This window comes from Sebastes umbrosus, chromosome 12, assembly GCF_015220745.1.
Source record: "Sebastes umbrosus isolate fSebUmb1 chromosome 12, fSebUmb1.pri, whole genome shotgun sequence".
Taxonomy (NCBI): Eukaryota; Metazoa; Chordata; class Actinopteri; order Perciformes; family Sebastidae; genus Sebastes; species Sebastes umbrosus.
Genome location: NC_051280.1, coordinates 12,495,377 through 12,512,817, shown reverse-complemented (window position 1 = coordinate 12,512,817; position 17,441 = coordinate 12,495,377). Strand labels below are relative to the sequence as shown.

The window sequence follows — 17,441 nt, the reverse complement described above, 5'->3', positions numbered from 1 at the left end:
GTTTCAATCAGTATTTCACTATAACCTCAGTAAGTAGGCATCTGTGTTTCTGATGGACTACCTTTCTTATCGCTTTTGTTTCCTGAAAGAAATTGGTCTGAGACCAAATTTTAGGAGAACGTGTTGTACTGTATTAAGTTTGCCTCGATGGACTGCATCGTGTTCCTGCTTTGAATTTTCCCCAAAGCTCATTCATCACACCTCACAGCAGAACTGTCACATCAAGCATTTGTGAATGCACCCATAAAAGAAAGGAGCTTGGTTTTTAATTGGTGAGAGAAGTTTGTAGTTCAGCGCGACTGCTATATTACAGCTAATTAAAAGCAACGGTGGGCAGTGAAGGGAGACCCTGAAACGTCTTGACGTTGAGTGGGTTTTCCCGAGAGTCGTTCAGCTTACCTTGCAGCGAGTGTGTTTGACGTAGAGTGAGGAGAGCTACAAAAACATTGTTCCTCACAAACAGATTGTTCTTTATAGGCGCTCCCGATAGTGTCTCATGCAGATTTTAAGGGAGTTTGGATTATCACATGTAATAGGAATTGTTCTGCATGGTGCTGTTTTCCCAAATGTCCTAATTATGCAAATGATTCTGCTCACCACATGGGACTAGCAATATGATTTAAATTATCCGAACCATCTGGAAGTCCTTGAACACATCCTCAAAGGCAGCACTGCTGTGTTTGTGATGTGTTTGCCTTAACTTAACTCTGGAAATAAAAGTTGTTCCATTTTTTTTTTTTTTTCTTAAACGTATTCAATTAGTCTGCAGAAAACATGAAAACTATTGCTCTGACTTTGCCTATTTGCTCTACTTGAGGCGGATGTTGTGTGTCACATTGCAGGTTTTTTCCAAGAAAGAAATTGCAAGATATTTGTAGTTAGCTGTGGATATACCCTCAATAGTGGCTTATGGGTTTAATCAAAACATGAGGTTGGTTTCCTCTATCTCAGTCCCACTGCTGAAGCTACTCTTCTTTTGAGTCACTCCAAAATGTCGCCAGTAAAATATTCTCGCCTTTACAGCCCGAGAGTTTCTTTGTCCAGATATTTTGCAACAGAAAAAGCTATTACAATACTTTACATAGTGTTCTTGTTGCAGTGCAGCTCTTCATTTATCCCCTTCACACCTCACTCAGAACACCTAGAATTGAATTCTGGTTTAAAGGAACAGGGTGTAACATTTGTAATGTGTTTATTCAGAAAAAAAAGCTGAGCACCATGATACCTAATCCTTAAAAAAGTGATTTCATTAAAGGAACAGTGTGTGACATTTTGGGGGGTCTATTTGCGCAAATGGAATATAATATGCATAACTGTGTTTTCATTAGTGTATAATCACCTGAAACTGAGAATCGTTGTGTTTTTGTTAGCTTAGAATGAGCCGTTTGTATCCCTCTTCACGGAGTTGGCCATATTTCGACAGTAGCTCAGAATGGACAAACCAAACACTGGCTCTACAGCCTTTTACGTTTTTACGTTACCTGAAGGCCACCGTAGTTCTCCGACACGCTTGTGAAACCGAGGTAACGTAAGCTGTAGGATGCAAAACCTATTAACACAAGCTGCCATCTGACTTCCGTTGCTCCTAAAGTAGTATTATTATGGGAAGGATGGACTCTGAGCAAGGTGAACGGCAGTACCACAGTTTTGCACTCAGTGGCTCACATTACCGCAGACTTGGAAAGAGAGGGTGAACGGAGGGGTGCTCAGAGGGGTGCAACCACACCACTAGATGCCACCAAATCCTACACACTGTACCTTTTAAGAGGTGTATTTTCAAATGCATCATGGAAGAAATTCATAACTTTTTAATAATGTTATCTCATATTAGGAGTGCGTGATTGGGATAAAACTCTCTATCGCACTATATAGTTTTATATTATGATGAGAACTTGCTCACACTGTCGTTCTCTTTGACAGAATCTTCTGGAGAAGTCAGCAGAGAAGGAGACTCGTCAGGAGTACGCCCTGGCCATGATTCAGTGCAAAGTGCTGAAGCAACTCGAGAACCTCGAGCAGCAGAAGTATGACGACGAGGACATCACCGAGGACATTAAGTTCCTGCTGGAGAGGCTGGGAGAGAGCGTGCAAGATCTCAGGTACCAAGTCGATTCCATTTTTCATGCTCAAAAAACATTAATTTTCAGTCACGAGTCGTTCTGCAAAAACGTATGTGATAGCCTGCAAAAATAAATGCTTGGAACAAATCTGTATAGCGCTGTACATGAATCTGGTACATCTTTATGAAGTTAGTCTATTTTCTGAAGACATGTTTCTGATTATTTTGAATGCTGCATTGCCTTCATGTGTGCATGACCTTGAGATATTATCTGCACTTTAAGTATGTTCTACTGAACCGTATGCCGTAGCCTTCACATCACCGCTCTTCATAACATCAATTGCAAGAATGCAGCTATGTTTGCTGAGGGATGAATAAAAAGTGATCCTTGGACTCTCCTCTTTACTTGTTGGAAAAAAAAAAAACATTTTCATGTTCTATATATTTCTTTTTTTTATCAACAGCTCATTTGATGAGTACAGCTCTGAACTCAAGTCCGGCCGCCTGGAATGGAGTCCTGTTCACAAGTCTGAGAAGTTCTGGCGTGAGAACGCCGTCCGCCTGAATGAAAAGAACTACGAGCTCCTCAAGTAAGATGAAGAATGTATTGTAGCAAGACACGAGGGCACAACATGTGCTTTATCATACATTAAGATGTTGCCATCAGAGAAGTAAATTAAAGGAACAGTGTGTAACAGTTAGCGGGATCTATTGGCGGTAGTGGAATATAATATGAATAACTATGTTTTCTTTAGAGTATAATCACCTAAAAATAAGAATCATTGTGTATTCTGAATTTGAATGTGAGAACTGAAATGAAAAGATGTGATTTCATTCTGAATCTAATTTAATGTGAATTTTCCTCTCTTAAGCTGCATATGAAAATGAGGCTTTTACTAGCTTGCAAACCCGCTAAACTAAGATGGTTAACATGCTAAACATTGGAAGTGCTAAATATCAGCATTTTAGCATCGTCATTGTGAGAACATTGGCATGCTGATGTTAGCATTTAACTCAAAGCACCGCTGTGCCCAAGTACAGCCTCACAGAGCTGCTAGCATGGCTGTAGACTCTTAAGTCTTGTTTCTGTGAACAGTTTGTAAGTCGCATATGAAAATGAGACTTTGAAAGATGTAGTACAGTTTCGCAAATTGAAAAATATATCATAATATGTATATCATATTCATTTTAAACAGTTTTTTAATTAATCAAAACCAAAACCTAATTTTTTAAATTGGAAAAAAGTGAGAATTACGAATTAATTCTTAAATTTAGATTATAGTCGGTATTAAAGGTGCTGTGTGTAGGATTTGGTGACATCTAGTGGTGTGCTTGTCAATTGCAACCAACTAAGTACCCCTCCGCTCACTCCTCTCTTTCCAAGTTTGCGGTAACATGACCCGCAAATCGCAAAACCATGGTAACGCCGTTCGCCTAACTCAGAGGCCATAATTACACTACTTTAGAAGGAACGGAAGTCTGACGGCAGCTGGCGGTACCACGGTTTTTGCACTTTGCGGCTCACGTTACCACAGTTTCACGAGCGTGTTGGAGAACTACGGTGGCCTATAGGGTAACGTAAAAACAAGAAAGGCTCTCTCTAGAGTCAGCGTTTGGTTTGTCCGTTCTGGGATACTATAGAAACATGGCGGAGCAACATGGCGGACTCCGTGAAGTTGACCTGCTCCCTGTGTAGATATGAAGGACTCTAAGCTATCAAAAACACAATGATTCTTAGTTTCAGGTGATTACACACTAATGAAAACATAGTTATGCATATCATATTCAATTTCTACTAATAGATCCCCCGAAATGTGACACACTGTTCCTTTAAATGTCACTGGTTACATATTGAGTTCTATCTCAGGTTTTACTTTTAACAGCTACTGAAAAGCCACACACTCACCAGCAGCAGGTCTGATGATTGCACAGCCTCTTAACATTGTACTATCTCTTGTTGTGTGTGTTTGTGTCCAATTTAAGGACTCAGATCACAAGAGATAAAAACATCAATTTGTGTCTGTGTTCTTTGTTATTCCACTCACACACTGTTGGGGCTACTGACATTCAGTAAAAATCCTGATCTCTTCATCACCTCATTGTCTCATCCCCGTCCTCTTTCTGTAATCAGCTGAGGCATCATCTCAGCTTAACGTACCCTCCCTCCTTATTAGCCGCTCTCCCGACTCACCCCCATGCTTTGTCTCACTTTGAACCCAGAGGTGTCTCTTATTCAGATGCCTTTTATCTTATGTCCTTGGATTTAGAGTTTTAGAGTTCTCGGGTTTTAAAGCAACATTAACCTTGGCTTGTCAGAAAGATCAGTGCATTTCTACATCCAGCACGTCTGCAAGGAAAAAAGAATCTCAGCTAATCTATTTATCTTATAAAGCTTTCTCTGAAAAGTCTTTGCCTGGAAGCATTTGAGAAATATGTGATTTTCAGAGTGAATAATGAGTCTCGCTTTTCAATGCAGACGGACCTTGCCATTCAAATGCCTCCTCTTTTGTCTGCCTTTCCTCAATAGGATCTTGACAAGGCTGTTGGAGGTGTCTGATGATCCTCAAGTCATAGCGGTGGCAGCTCACGACATCGGCGAGTACGTGCGGCATTACCCGCGTGGCAAACGGTAAGGCATGTTTCTGTGGAAACCAATTAGTATCAAAGCTTAAAGCCAGTATGTGTAGAATTTCTGAGCCCACTCAATTCCATTTTTACCCAAAGTTGATATGTAACAGTACCAGTGTTTCTGTGCTTGCACATACTTTTCTCTGGTCACACCATTTACTGTGTTATCACCTGCATTATGTCTGTTTTCCTCTTCAAAGCACTATCCTTTGATAAGGCCAGTGACCCATCATAAGATACATAGAACATTTCAGTCAGGCTGGATTCAATAACCTGGCGCTGGACTACTGAATGACCTGAGCATGAAAATAGCACCTGTTTTCTTTGTGGATAAAGGCTTTGTCCCATTATTCCTCCTTTTTCAGGGTGATTGAGCAGCTGGGTGGAAAACAGCTGGTGATGAATCACATGCACCACGAGGACCAGCTCGTCCGGTACAACGCGCTGCTGGCCGTGCAGAAGCTCATGGTCCACAACTGGTATGAACACACTCGTATCTTCGTTGATGTCATGCATTCAGATGTTGTCATGAGGGAAACTAGCCCTTAAAGTTTTAGTTGAACGAGGCGTTCTGACATTAAATAACAACCCCTACGTGTGCATACACAGGATTAAAGGCTCTCACGGGTGTTTTTCATTTATTTTGGCTGATTAGACGTCTGCTTAGGTTGAAGTTGGGCGGAGATATGCTGGGAATTTTGCGAGGTTAATGGACTGTGTACTGATAACATTGATGAAACTATAATTTGCACCAACAAAGCCAACAGGAGATTCACAGAGATGTCGCTAAAGCTCAGTTTGTACACACCTATACAGTCCTTAAAAAATGTCAAATCAAGCAAAATAATTGAAATCACCCATGTGGGTGGATCATGTCAAGGCCTTTAAAGATGATCTCAGATACTTATTTGTGTTTACTTCATCCGTATTCAACTGTTAAAGTCTGTAGTTGTTGCTTCGTTCAGTGACGTCCCACTGGTCACAACTTACCAACTGGCTAACTGACTGTGTCTTTTGTTATTCATGGAGAATACAAAGAGAAAACATATAGAGGACAAACATTTGTTTTCTTCACACATCAAGGCGGAGTAGTGAGTCCGTTTTGATTTGATGCTGTTAATCAGTTGATGTCACATAGAAGTGATGTACATCATCTGAAAGCTGGGAACCTGAAGATTTATTTGAGACGCAGCTCAGCACTGTGTGGAGCTCGCTGTTACCATGGAAATGAACGGCTAGTGAGGGTGCGTGGTCGTACGTGCTGCTCCGTGGCCAACATGGCGGCTCGTTTGGAAACTTTCTCTTTTATTACGAAACTAGTTCAGAGAAATGTGTTTTTGAAAACATTTGCGGTGAGAAATAAGGCACGCAGTTGCTGAATCTGATTTCATTTTAGATCGACAGCGGTTAGTTTAAACGTTTTTTGGTAGTTACCAGAAGCGGCGAGTAGCCATTCACTTTGGTTTGTGGGATGAGTAGTTCCATCACTCTTAAAATAATTATGTACACAGTCTTGTACTTTTGCCTTTTTTTCCATTTTCCAATTTCTTTTTTGCTCTGAATCAGATGTTTTATGGTCACGATTGATCTCGTAGCTAGTTGACTTGGTTCCATGCTTAAAACTCGTCACATAAGGATTTCCTTAAATGTCAGTGGAGTAAATGAATGAGAACTGGAGTCGTTCAAAAAGTGGACGGTCACAGTTGAGCTTGACATTTTTGGAACATGCGCTTATTCACTTTTTGCTGAGAGCTAGACGAGAAGATTGATACCATTTTCATGTCTGTATATATATTAGAGCTGTCCCAGATACCATTTCTGGGCTTCAAAGCTTTGGTGGGAAATATTTGAAGGTATTCGAAACTTCGGGGCAATACCACTGCTGCCGCACTACTACACACTTACGCACCTCTACACACAACAAACGACGGTATCCATCTGAGAATAACTACTAATAATTAATGTTGAATAAGAATAATGTTGTGGGGTTATTCCTTATTTCATTGGCTATTTTGGAATTTATACATTATATTTATATATATATATATATATATATATATATATATATATATATATATATATATATATATATATATATATATATATATATATATATCAATCGATCAACCGTAACATTAGGACAGCATGAGCACCCTGACCGGTCTGCAGACTCTTAACCCTCAAATATCGATCTCAGTATCTGCCTTAAATGTCCTCTGTTCAAATCTCTCCCCAGCACCATTACAAACTCTATATGTTTTATTTACTGAAGCGCTGGTCAATACTTCAGCTTTAATTTTAAGACACCACTCCTCACATTTTCTCCAAACACTCAACATGCCCATCATCTTTGTGTGTTTTTTCTGTCAACTGGCTTGCTTGGAAACACAAAAAAATCCTCAAGCAACAAGTGAAAATGTGTTTGATTTTGCTGCCACTATCTAAAACACACTCTGCTCCCGGAGCAACTGTGGATGGACGTATTGTGTTTAATATCACAGTGTAGTGCTGGTTTCCCGTCTAAGTGACCTTAATGTTCTGTGTAAACTGTACGTTCACTGAAGTGTGGGCAGAAGTTTATTTATCCACTGGAGCACAAAAGCTTTTCAGTCTTGTTTGAGTGACGGTGAAGAAAGAGAAGCAGATTCCCATTATCGAACCTTACAATCGAAAGCAAGATGCATTTTCCCCATCTCAACGTGAATCCTGCAACTTCATATCTAAGATAGATTTTTTTTTTTTTTTTTAAATCTATAATAACATCTCGCAGTCTGAAAAATCAGATAACTGTTGTAGAAAGAGAACAGGCTGATGCAGGGTTAATGCCATGATTTGAGAAGTTTTTTAAAGCCCAGAGATATTAGAAAATATATACACTATCTGGCCATGCGTTGAATCCCAGAAATCTCATGTTGTTTTATTTATCTGCAATATCAGAGCAAAGTAATAGAAAGATGGTGATAAATTAAAATGAGGGAAAGTAGAGGGACGAAAGATGAAGTAATGAAATAAAGTATGCAGGTAAGATAAGAAAAAGCTGAGCGCTTCATACAAATATCTAAAAGCAGGAATTAAACTTGCATATGAATTAAGCTGAAGCTATTTTAAATTTAGTTTTAGTCTTAAGACGAAAACGTTTATTAGTTTTAGTCACATTTGAGTCTTTTTTTATCCTTCATAGTTTTGGTCTTGTTTTAGCCGACGACAACTCCAAACATTTTCGTCCAGTTTTATTCGCCAAAAAGTCAGCACTGTTTAGTCAAATTTAGTCAATTTGTTTTCTCTATTCATTGTTTTAGCTATTTTTTTGTCTTAGTCGTGTGTCAAATGTCCTTTTTAGTCATCGATTATATTGAACATTTCAGTCAATCTGTTCTAGCCGAAACCAATAATTTTGTAACTTTAGCAAAATTTATTTCACAAACAATTTTATCTTATAATTATCTGATGAAAAAAACATGGGTTGAATGATTAAGAATGCAGCTTTGCAGACATTTACTCCGAGTCCTCCTGACTGCGCTCATTAGTGATGCGCGTTTCAGTCACACCGACCGGTCCATTATGAGAGCCAATCCGCACCACGTTAATCTACCACCCTAACCCGTCCCGCAAACCGCCAACTTTATGCATTATCGTAGCACAAGTCAGGACTGAGGAGAAAGAAAGAGACAGACTGAGAGCCGCTGCTGCAGCACGGGGTGTGAGTGAGAGACCGAGAGACACCGAGACTGTGAGAGACTGCGACTGTGAGAGAGCCAAGAGAGACTGAGACCGAGAGAGACCGAGAGAGACCAAGAGAGACAGTGAGAGACTGAGAGAGACGAGAGAGACCAAGACTGAAACTGTGAGAGACCGAGAGAGACCGAGACTGAGACTGAAACTGTGAGAGACCGAGAGAGACAGAGAGAGAGACCGAGAGAGTCCGAGAGAGACCGAGAGAGACTGAGAGAGACCGAGAGAGACCAAGAGAGACCGTGAGAGACTGAGAGAGACTGAGACTGAAACTGTGAGAGACTGAGAGAGACCGAGAGAGAAAGTGAGAGACTGAGAGAGACTGAGACTGAAACTGTGAGAGACTGAGAGAGACCGAGAGAGACTGAGAGAGACTGAGACTGAAACTGTGAGAAACTGAGACTGAAACTGTGAAAGACCGAAAGAAAAAAAAGATTGTTGACGAACATATTTCGTCGTAGTTTTAGTTGATGAAATTAACACTGATGAATTGTCTGAGTTGAAAACTGATGAAAAATTCAGTACACGCCTTTATACTCAATAGAAAGTTGACATGGTTTTATGGATATTTCATCACTCAGTTTGTTTTTTCAGCTACCTGAAAGCAGCAGCACGTCATTTACCAGCACGACAGCCAAATCACATCTGAAGACATTCATCTATTCTTGTGTTTTATTTCCCTTCTACTCCTTATAAGTCTTTACTCGCCTACGCCTTCCCCTCTGATGAATCCAGATTCATGCAGCTCTTCAGCCGTGCTGACGCAGCAGGACAATGATTGATATCTTTTTGTGTTGAAATGGTTTGAAAACAGAGACAATAACATAAATACTTGAGCAATGATATTCATGTCAGTTTTGTCTGTTATGTGCTGGCTGCTTTTCCACCGGTTTGTCTACCTCGACAGGACGTACTTAGTGAACGTTTGTTATGTGTCAAGGTTGTTTTGTCACATTGGATTATGTGCTGTCTACACTCATTGCCTTCATGAAGACAGATGTGTGTGAAACTTTCTGCAAAATGAGGAAAACGCTGAAGCTGATGCTAAAAAGAAATGTATTTTTGGAAAAAGGTGAGGTGTCATTTACCAACAAACTGAAGATGTTTTCAAAGCAGCTCACCACACCCGCTGTCACCTTGAGTGGGTTGCCTTATCGTTGTTTCCATGAGATCTTCTCCTCCTTACTTACTGAAGGCCCCTGCTGTCATGACAACAGCACAGATGAATGCGTGAACTGAGAAACTATTCTTATTTATAATTTTGCCCTTCAGTCTGCTTTGAAAGGTTTTTTCCTCTCACGTGTTTGCGGTGCTTGAAGTTGTGATAGAATGGTTTAAGTCCATCAGCTATTGAGAGTGTGGTGGACTGTACTCGGTGTGCAGACTGAAACACAGCCCTTCTGCAAGTCCACAGTTTTCATGGAAATTTCATATTTATTATTAGATTGCATTTCATACACTAGCCTGGCTATTAGGGACAGCAAAATACCCAGATTTCTGTTCAAGATCACTGTGCACTCCAGCCAGAGAGGGAGTGAGAAAGATGTGGAAAATGGACCTTGGTTATTTCTCTCTAGCTCTCATTTTACTGAAATTATCACTGAACATAATGTACTGTTGATTTCCAGTGACTGAATGCTATTTATTTCATGGATAATTTTGACTTTATTTGTATTTTTTTACATTATAGTTGATACAGCTTCTTAAAAACGAACAAAATGTGCTCTACTTTTTAGGTTTTACAAACCGAAAAAATACAGTATTCAGGTGATTTTTATGACGATAATCCGATAAATCTGTATATCTAATCTTACTGTTTTTTCTCTTTTTCAAATCCTAAATTAGACTCTTTTTTAAATATGTCACAAATAGACAGCATGAAAATGGGAAACGTTTGCTGAAATTTTCAAATCTTAGTTTTATCTGATGTTCACCTAGTTTCAAGAAATCACATGAAAGAAATGGTTGAATGTCAGCATTGAGTTTATTAGAGATACACCATTTTGGGTATAGACCTTCGTCAGCCATCAATTCACAATGAAACATCACATCTTCATACTAAAGTGACTCATTGTAGGAAAAGAAATGAAAATGGCTCTATAAACAATTGGATGTGCAATGCAAAATAAGTCTTTTTTTATTATTTTTTTAAGGGTGTCCAAACCACATATACAAACTGGGAAGATCTTCATAACCTGAAGAAAAACTAATTATTGTGGATTTTAACAAATCAATGTGCTGCAGCGATGCAAAAGACAGAACCCCTCCATTATTTCAATAGTGTTCAGCACAAAAGAACCAGCTGATGGTGAACACATTTTGGAGACGCAGGTCCTGCATTTGAGAAGAATGACCCGGATATCCGTCATGCCTATAATGGCAAGTTGCTGTGTACCAGGGAGAGAGTTTGGTCTGCAAACCCACAGCTGTTTGAGTTTTTAATAGGGCTGTCAATTGCTATTAATCGCACAAACGTACATAGTTAATCGCTATTAATCACATGATTGTCCATAGTTAATCGCGATGAATCACAAATTAATCAGACATTCTGTTCAAAATGTACCTTAAAGGGAGATTTGTCAAGTATTTAATACTCTTATCAACATGGGAGTGGGCAAATATGCTTGCTTTATGCAAATGTATGTAAATATTTATTATTGAAAATCGATTAACAACACAAAACAATGACAAATATTGTCCAGAAACCCTCACAGGTACTGCATTTAGCATAGAAAATATGCTCACATCATAACATGGCAAACTCAAGCCCAACAGGCAACAACCCTTCAAAGCGACCCCTTTGAAAATGGCCATGCCAGTTTTTCCTTGACAACATTTTGAGTAAGTTTTGAGCGTTATTTAGCCTCCTTTGCGACAAGCTAGTATGACATGGTTGGTACCAATGGATTCCTTTAGGTTTTCTAGTTTGAGATGATATCAGCTTCTTGACATCATATCATATCATTAAAACTGAGCCCGTTACAACCTAAAAATCGCAAGTTGCGTTAATGCGTTAAAGAAATTAGTGGCGTTAAAACGAATTTGCGTTAATGCATTAACTTTGACAGCCCTAGTTTTTAATAATGTAAACAGTTACTACTTGCCGTCACAGGCTGCAGGCTACGTGTGCACCTATATGCAATGCATTTTAAATTAGGTTGTTAAGGCGTGTATATTGATACTTTGTTATTTTATTTATCATCCATTTATCTTTTGATGAACCCGATCACTTCCTATCCCACTTCATTCAGATTGATGATGAATCGCATTGTAATTTGAAAGCTTAAACTTTGTGTAATTCATAATAGTTTAGGTATTTCCTTATATAGTCTTTGATTTAATCAGTAATTTCCGGGACTTATTATGCTGTGTAGGTATTAATTTCCTCCAGCAGCTGCAGGTGCGTACATCAGAAAGCGCCCTCGCTGCAGAAGGATGAGCCAGACTTCATAACTCTGGCTCAGCCATCTGCCTTTATTAACTCCCTGGTGGTATTCTGAATCAACACATAGCTGCTGTTTGCAGACCAGCTAAAGGTTACCGCTGACAACTTCAGGGAAGTGTGGGGATTGTTCATGCTGATATTCTCCGTGTGAGTAAGTTCTTATAGAGGATTGTTATGTGAAGCTCAGAGGCTTAAACCCTGTTGAGTTTGATAACTTTGAATTAATCCACAGCAGGTGTGAGGGATGAAGTTCTTTGGAGGTTTTAATTTCTACCAGAAACAAAAACTGATGTATCCGTCTTTAATTAACTTCATTCTAATGAGTGAAATCCTCAGGTGTAGATGCAGACTTTTGACCCTCGAATCACTGCGCATACCTGCTCGTCAACAATGAGATGAAACGGGAATCTGATGAGTGGTATTTTGACCTGAGACAAAAATGGAAACATGCCGAACTTAAAATCTCTATGAATCAGAAAGAATATTTAGCTGCTGTCTTTTTACTGTAAATACTGAAAAATGACAGCCTGTAAAAAGAAAAGGGTTTTATAACAGGGTTCCTACATGGTATGGAAAAGTATGGAATTTGATTTTAGTAATTCCCTCTTCTGTTTTCTAAAATATAAAATTCTGAATTTTATAATAATAAGTTGATCATACAAGCAGAGTGTTTTTCATGCTGTTTGGAGCAGCCAAAATGTTTACCACCGTGTGAGATCCCGAGTGAGCTTGATGTCGTCGTAGGCAAAGCAAGAAGTAGGCATTGGTGTGCGACTGAACGCGCACTCCTACGCAGAGCTGCCTCTACGCCTGTACGTCACAGCGAGGGCCGGTGCGTTCGTAAAGGCGAGTCTCTTTATACCACAGGGGTGTAAAGTGAAGAAGCAGCACTTGCCCCTCCCTCACCACCACTGAGGTGCCCTTGAGCAAGGCCCTTAACCCCAACCGCTCCAGTGGAGCTGCTCAGTAGCCAGCAGATCTGACAGTGGTTGTATTGGGCAGCTTCCAGATGTGAATGCGTAACTTGTGTGAATGTGATCAGCATAGTCACAGTTTGAACTTTAAGGTTGGGGGTTCACAAACCTAGAGGGAATGAAATGTGTACAACACAGAGAGGTCTAGTGTATTGGGATGCTGTATGTAGCCTACATATTACACCGTGTCTTAACTGAATGCGATGTTACTGAGCGTCAGCGTCACCTATTATCTATACGATATTTATATATACCGTATATACGATACCTCCTCATATCACTACTTAAACCTAAATAAGGTGGCAGCTGCTGGAGATCACCTGAAAGTTTCCTACTTGTTGTTGGTGATATTTCATTCAGTACAAATGTAGGAAGATGGAAAGTATCACCCATCTTCTAAGTGGTTACGTCTCCAGTGGGATCTCGAGCGCACAGCTGATGGGCACACGGTTTGTTTACATGCCGTAACAGTAAGGAACATAGTTTCCATCATCAGAGCCTTTTTGATCTTTAGGTTCGTGAGAGGCGTTTGATATTTCTAGCAGTAAGGCGAGTGCCACGATATCATATCATATGTCATTTAAATGTTACTGCTAAGGAGAAACCTGAAGAAGAAATGTGACCTTTCAAAAATAATGGTATTATATTTCAGCATTTACATCATGTATGAGTCAGAAGCTCGTATTCTGAAAGTGAGAAAGTCAGTTGAATCTTAGTACTTCGGCTGACATTAAAGGATATTGAAGGACCTAATCCCAACCCAATAATCAGATGAATGGGAATTGAAAAACATACAAAGGAACAGTTTGATACCACTCCCATGTCTGTCTGTTCAACATGAAGCTGAACTGTAAAGCTCACGGATCACTCACTGGTGACTAATGGCCAAGAAATAGTCTGATGCACAGCTGAATTGATTAATCAATTTGTCAATTGGCAGAAAATCAAGCAGCAACTATTTTGATAACCCAACCATTCTCTGGTCCCAGCATCTCCAATGTGAGACGCTGGGATTCTCTTCTCATCTAACTCTCAGCAAGAAAGGAAGGCCTTCAGGTGGCTGGGAATTCAAAAGCATCCTTTACAGCATGAAGTGGGTTTGTGTTGGGAGTGGTGAGGTGTAATTGATTGTACTTTGTTTCACAGGGAGTACCTGGGAAGACAGCTCCAGTCCTCTGATCAGCAGCAGGCTCCGGTCGTGGCCGCCCGAAGCTGAACTGTTCCTGTGTGTTTGTGTGTCACTACTGTGTGGATGAGCGCATCCTGTATGTACATTGTTCTTTGCCATTTTAATAATCAGCTGTTCATTTTGTGTAATGACTTGAAATCCAAACGGTCAATCTGCACCCCTAAATGAACCTCGATGTTACCTGATTTGACTGTCGTGCTTGGTGTCGTGCCCTCTCCGCTAAAGTGATGTGTGGTGATTTGAAGTCGCACTTAATGTCTGTGATAATGTACAAAACTGCAACTTATTTAAGTCTTAAAAAAATGTATGTATCCAAATAAAGATGCTTCTCTATGGTGTTCCTGTGTTGTCTTGAGATTTACTTGATTAGATTATTGAGGGTTTTTTTTTTTTTATCAGACCTTATTGCTCTCAAATAGTGAAAGAGGCACATGTGAAGACTGAGGCTGAACAACATTTCTTTTTTCCTTTCAAGTGATTTGTTTTTACGTTTACTCTCGTCTGCCTTCAGGCTCAAGTTGATTATAACCTTCATCTGTTCATCCTTCAAACTCTGCCTGTAGTAGGGAGTCAAAAATATCTTATGAAAAGATGATTAAGAAATGATTTACATTTCAGTGCTCTGTTGTAAAGTGAAAAATGGAAGCAATGCAAAGGTTTGTGTCTATTTTAGGACTTGAAATACAACTGTAGCACTGTAAATCAGAAGAAAAAAAAGATAACAGCCTGTTTCCTATTGGGTGTACAAAAACATAACTTACATGGAAATGAATGTGCCTCCACCTCCTTTCACTTTCACAGTTATAAAAGAAATATATACTCAGTGGTCACTTTATTAGGTACACCTGTGCAATTAAATACAACAGCTCTGCCTTACGAAGTTAGTCATGTTTTTGGTGACATTAAAATGTGTAAATTAATATATTTATTATTTAAGTCATAGATAAAGCTGGTGTTTTACTGGACTGCATTATATTTGTTTGTCCTATTAATATACATTAAGGGGGCAGAATATTGGAATATAATGCAGTCCAGTACAACACCCTCACTAACTATGACCTCAGTGCTAAAACATCTAATTTAATTAACTATGTAAATAAAATAAAACTGACCTTGGGCTTTGGGAAATTGTGATGACCATTTTCTGATATTTTCAAATGATGAAGATAATCTTTAGTTGCAGATATGCAGCAACCTTTCCTGAGAACGAGTCTCTCCAGGCTTCGTTCAGTTCGTGAGTGCTCCTATCAGAATTTAAATTGAATTTGAGGTGTTTGACCTCTGTTCATCCGACCTTGACGGTACAAGGGTTCTTCAGTCCATTCAGCGCACACTGCAGTTGTAACAATCAGTATAATTTGCATAAAAACAGATTCTTCCTGCGGGGGTAAGGGTCAGCTGTTTGAATGTGTTTTGACTTCTGTAATAGGAGGTGTTGAGAAGGGACCTACTGAGTGCTGCATGTGATTGTTCTCTTTAATGAAACTCTGAATAACAATACAGTTTATTCACCAACACATTTGTATGGAAAGCCAGTCTATTCTTCTGTCAACCATTCATCATCAAATACCCCTATAAAGAGAAGCTGACAGAGGCAAAGGGGCCATATATTATAAAATTGAAGTTAATTTATGATATCGATCCTTACGAATTAGGAAGACCTTGACAGTTTGCCACCCATTACAGACATTAATGTGTTTTGGCGTGAGTGAACACCTGCCAGCAGTTCAAAATATGTTAATCTTTTGAAGTCGATGTCCAGTTTACAAATGGGTAGGTTTATGATATAAGATATAAAAAGCCAAATGCCAACTACACAACCATCCGGACAAAGATAAGCTAGTTAATATGCTAACGGAATACTAACAAAACGTCGGCTAATACCGCAAAATGAAACCCATAACGTGAGCCTACCTCTGTGTCTGACTGTATGCTATGTATACTACAATTCGGCTTTTGAATCTTATTCACTATGCAGTGTTTTCTGTTATCTTTTGACACTTGCAGTAAACAGCCAGCGGATGGCACTCTTACCCTTTATCCTCCAAAAATGGCTGTCGTGACATCAGTTTCCCATTCCCTATTAGTACATACTGTATTCTAATAAGCACTTTTATTGCGCTGCATATTTTTGGGATTATCAAAGGGGAACTCTACTGATTTTACACATCAAAGTGTGTTTACAGGTCTTGGCGAGTACTACGGTACATGTGATTAAGGCTGTATGAAGACTTTTGTGGTTCCAGAGGGAGCTGCACAAAATCTGGTGAGCTGCCTCAAGTGATGTCACTTGAGTCAGCATCGGTTGGGGCTGAAGGCTACAATCCTGGAAATGAAAAAAATAAAACATCTAGGGGTGTGGAGTTACAAAGAAGTTTACCAGACCTCTGTAGCCTGCTCCTCATCTCTGCTTGAGGCTACTGGCTCGAGGCTGCATTAGCCAATACTATCATAACACACAGTGGGCAACCTCTGGGTCTGAAAAGTGAAGCCGGTGCAGAAGTGCCTTAAACTTGCATTCTTTCTAATAGCCAGCAGGGGGCAACTCTGGTTGCAAAAAGAAGTCTGATTGTACAGAAGTTTGTTACCCCTTTCACACCCAGGACTCAACCAGGGTTGAACCAGGGTTGACTGTGTGTATGAAAGGGTTAACCCGCGTTGACTGACTTGGCTTCGCGACCCAGGTCGAGAGGTGGATCAGACCAGGGTCGCTAACAATCATGGGCGGGACAAACCTATTCGGTTGCAAGTGAGGGTGCACAGTCGTGACGCAACTGTCACAGGTCAAACAAACGGAGTGACAGCAGCATGAATTATTTCACTCACCTAAATTCCCGAAAATGATATCTGTCGCCTGTCCCATTCTGTTATAAATGAACAAACCCAGCCCCAGTTCATTACATTATCGAGCAATTAGCGAACCTCATGAAATATAAACTCATTTTATTATGTCTGGACAAGCTCTCACATTAGCCAACAGCTGACACATGTCTAGCTGAACAACTTTAGTCGCCCTAATATATGAAGCAAATCTTTTCTTAGATGGTGGAGTGAGTGAAATATACATTTCAGTCTTAAGAAGTTTCTAATAAATAAATAAAATAATAAATGTTGCCTATATTATCATATTAGATAGCACAGTGCAGTCTAATATAATGATAAATGGGTACTGTAGATAGACAGAGGAAGAAAGGATCATGTTGATGAATAGATACTGTCAATCTGTATGTTGTCTGTATCTTTTTGCACACATATAACACATTGATGATAGCGCTAACATCTCTTCTCTTTGTAATCCTCCAGAGGTGTAAACCTTTTAATATTCAATATGTGTAGGCGATCATGAAAAAAGTTCCCATGTGCAACAAGATCTGCACTAAACAGACATTAGTATTTACAACAGCTAGTGTCTGC

The 17,441-nt window shown here is 39.6% G+C and overlaps 1 protein-coding gene across 3 annotated transcripts in view; it reads left to right on the top strand.

The window, feature by feature from the left end:
* Window positions 1-14,365, top strand: part of atp6v1h (ATPase H+ transporting V1 subunit H) — a 29,615-nt gene extending 15,250 nt beyond the window's left edge. For all 3 annotated transcript variants that reach the window (XM_037787259.1, XM_037787257.1, XM_037787258.1), the window contains 5 exons: window positions 1,921-2,099; window positions 2,524-2,649; window positions 4,587-4,688; window positions 5,053-5,166; window positions 13,985-14,365. In XM_037787259.1, the coding sequence (XP_037643187.1) occupies window positions 1,921-2,099; window positions 2,524-2,649; window positions 4,587-4,688; window positions 5,053-5,166; window positions 13,985-14,054 (591 nt within the window). In that variant the 3' untranslated portion in view covers window positions 14,055-14,365. The remainder of the gene's footprint in view (window positions 1-1,920; window positions 2,100-2,523; window positions 2,650-4,586; window positions 4,689-5,052; window positions 5,167-13,984) is intronic.
* Window positions 14,366-17,441: the final 3,076 nt, after the last annotated feature.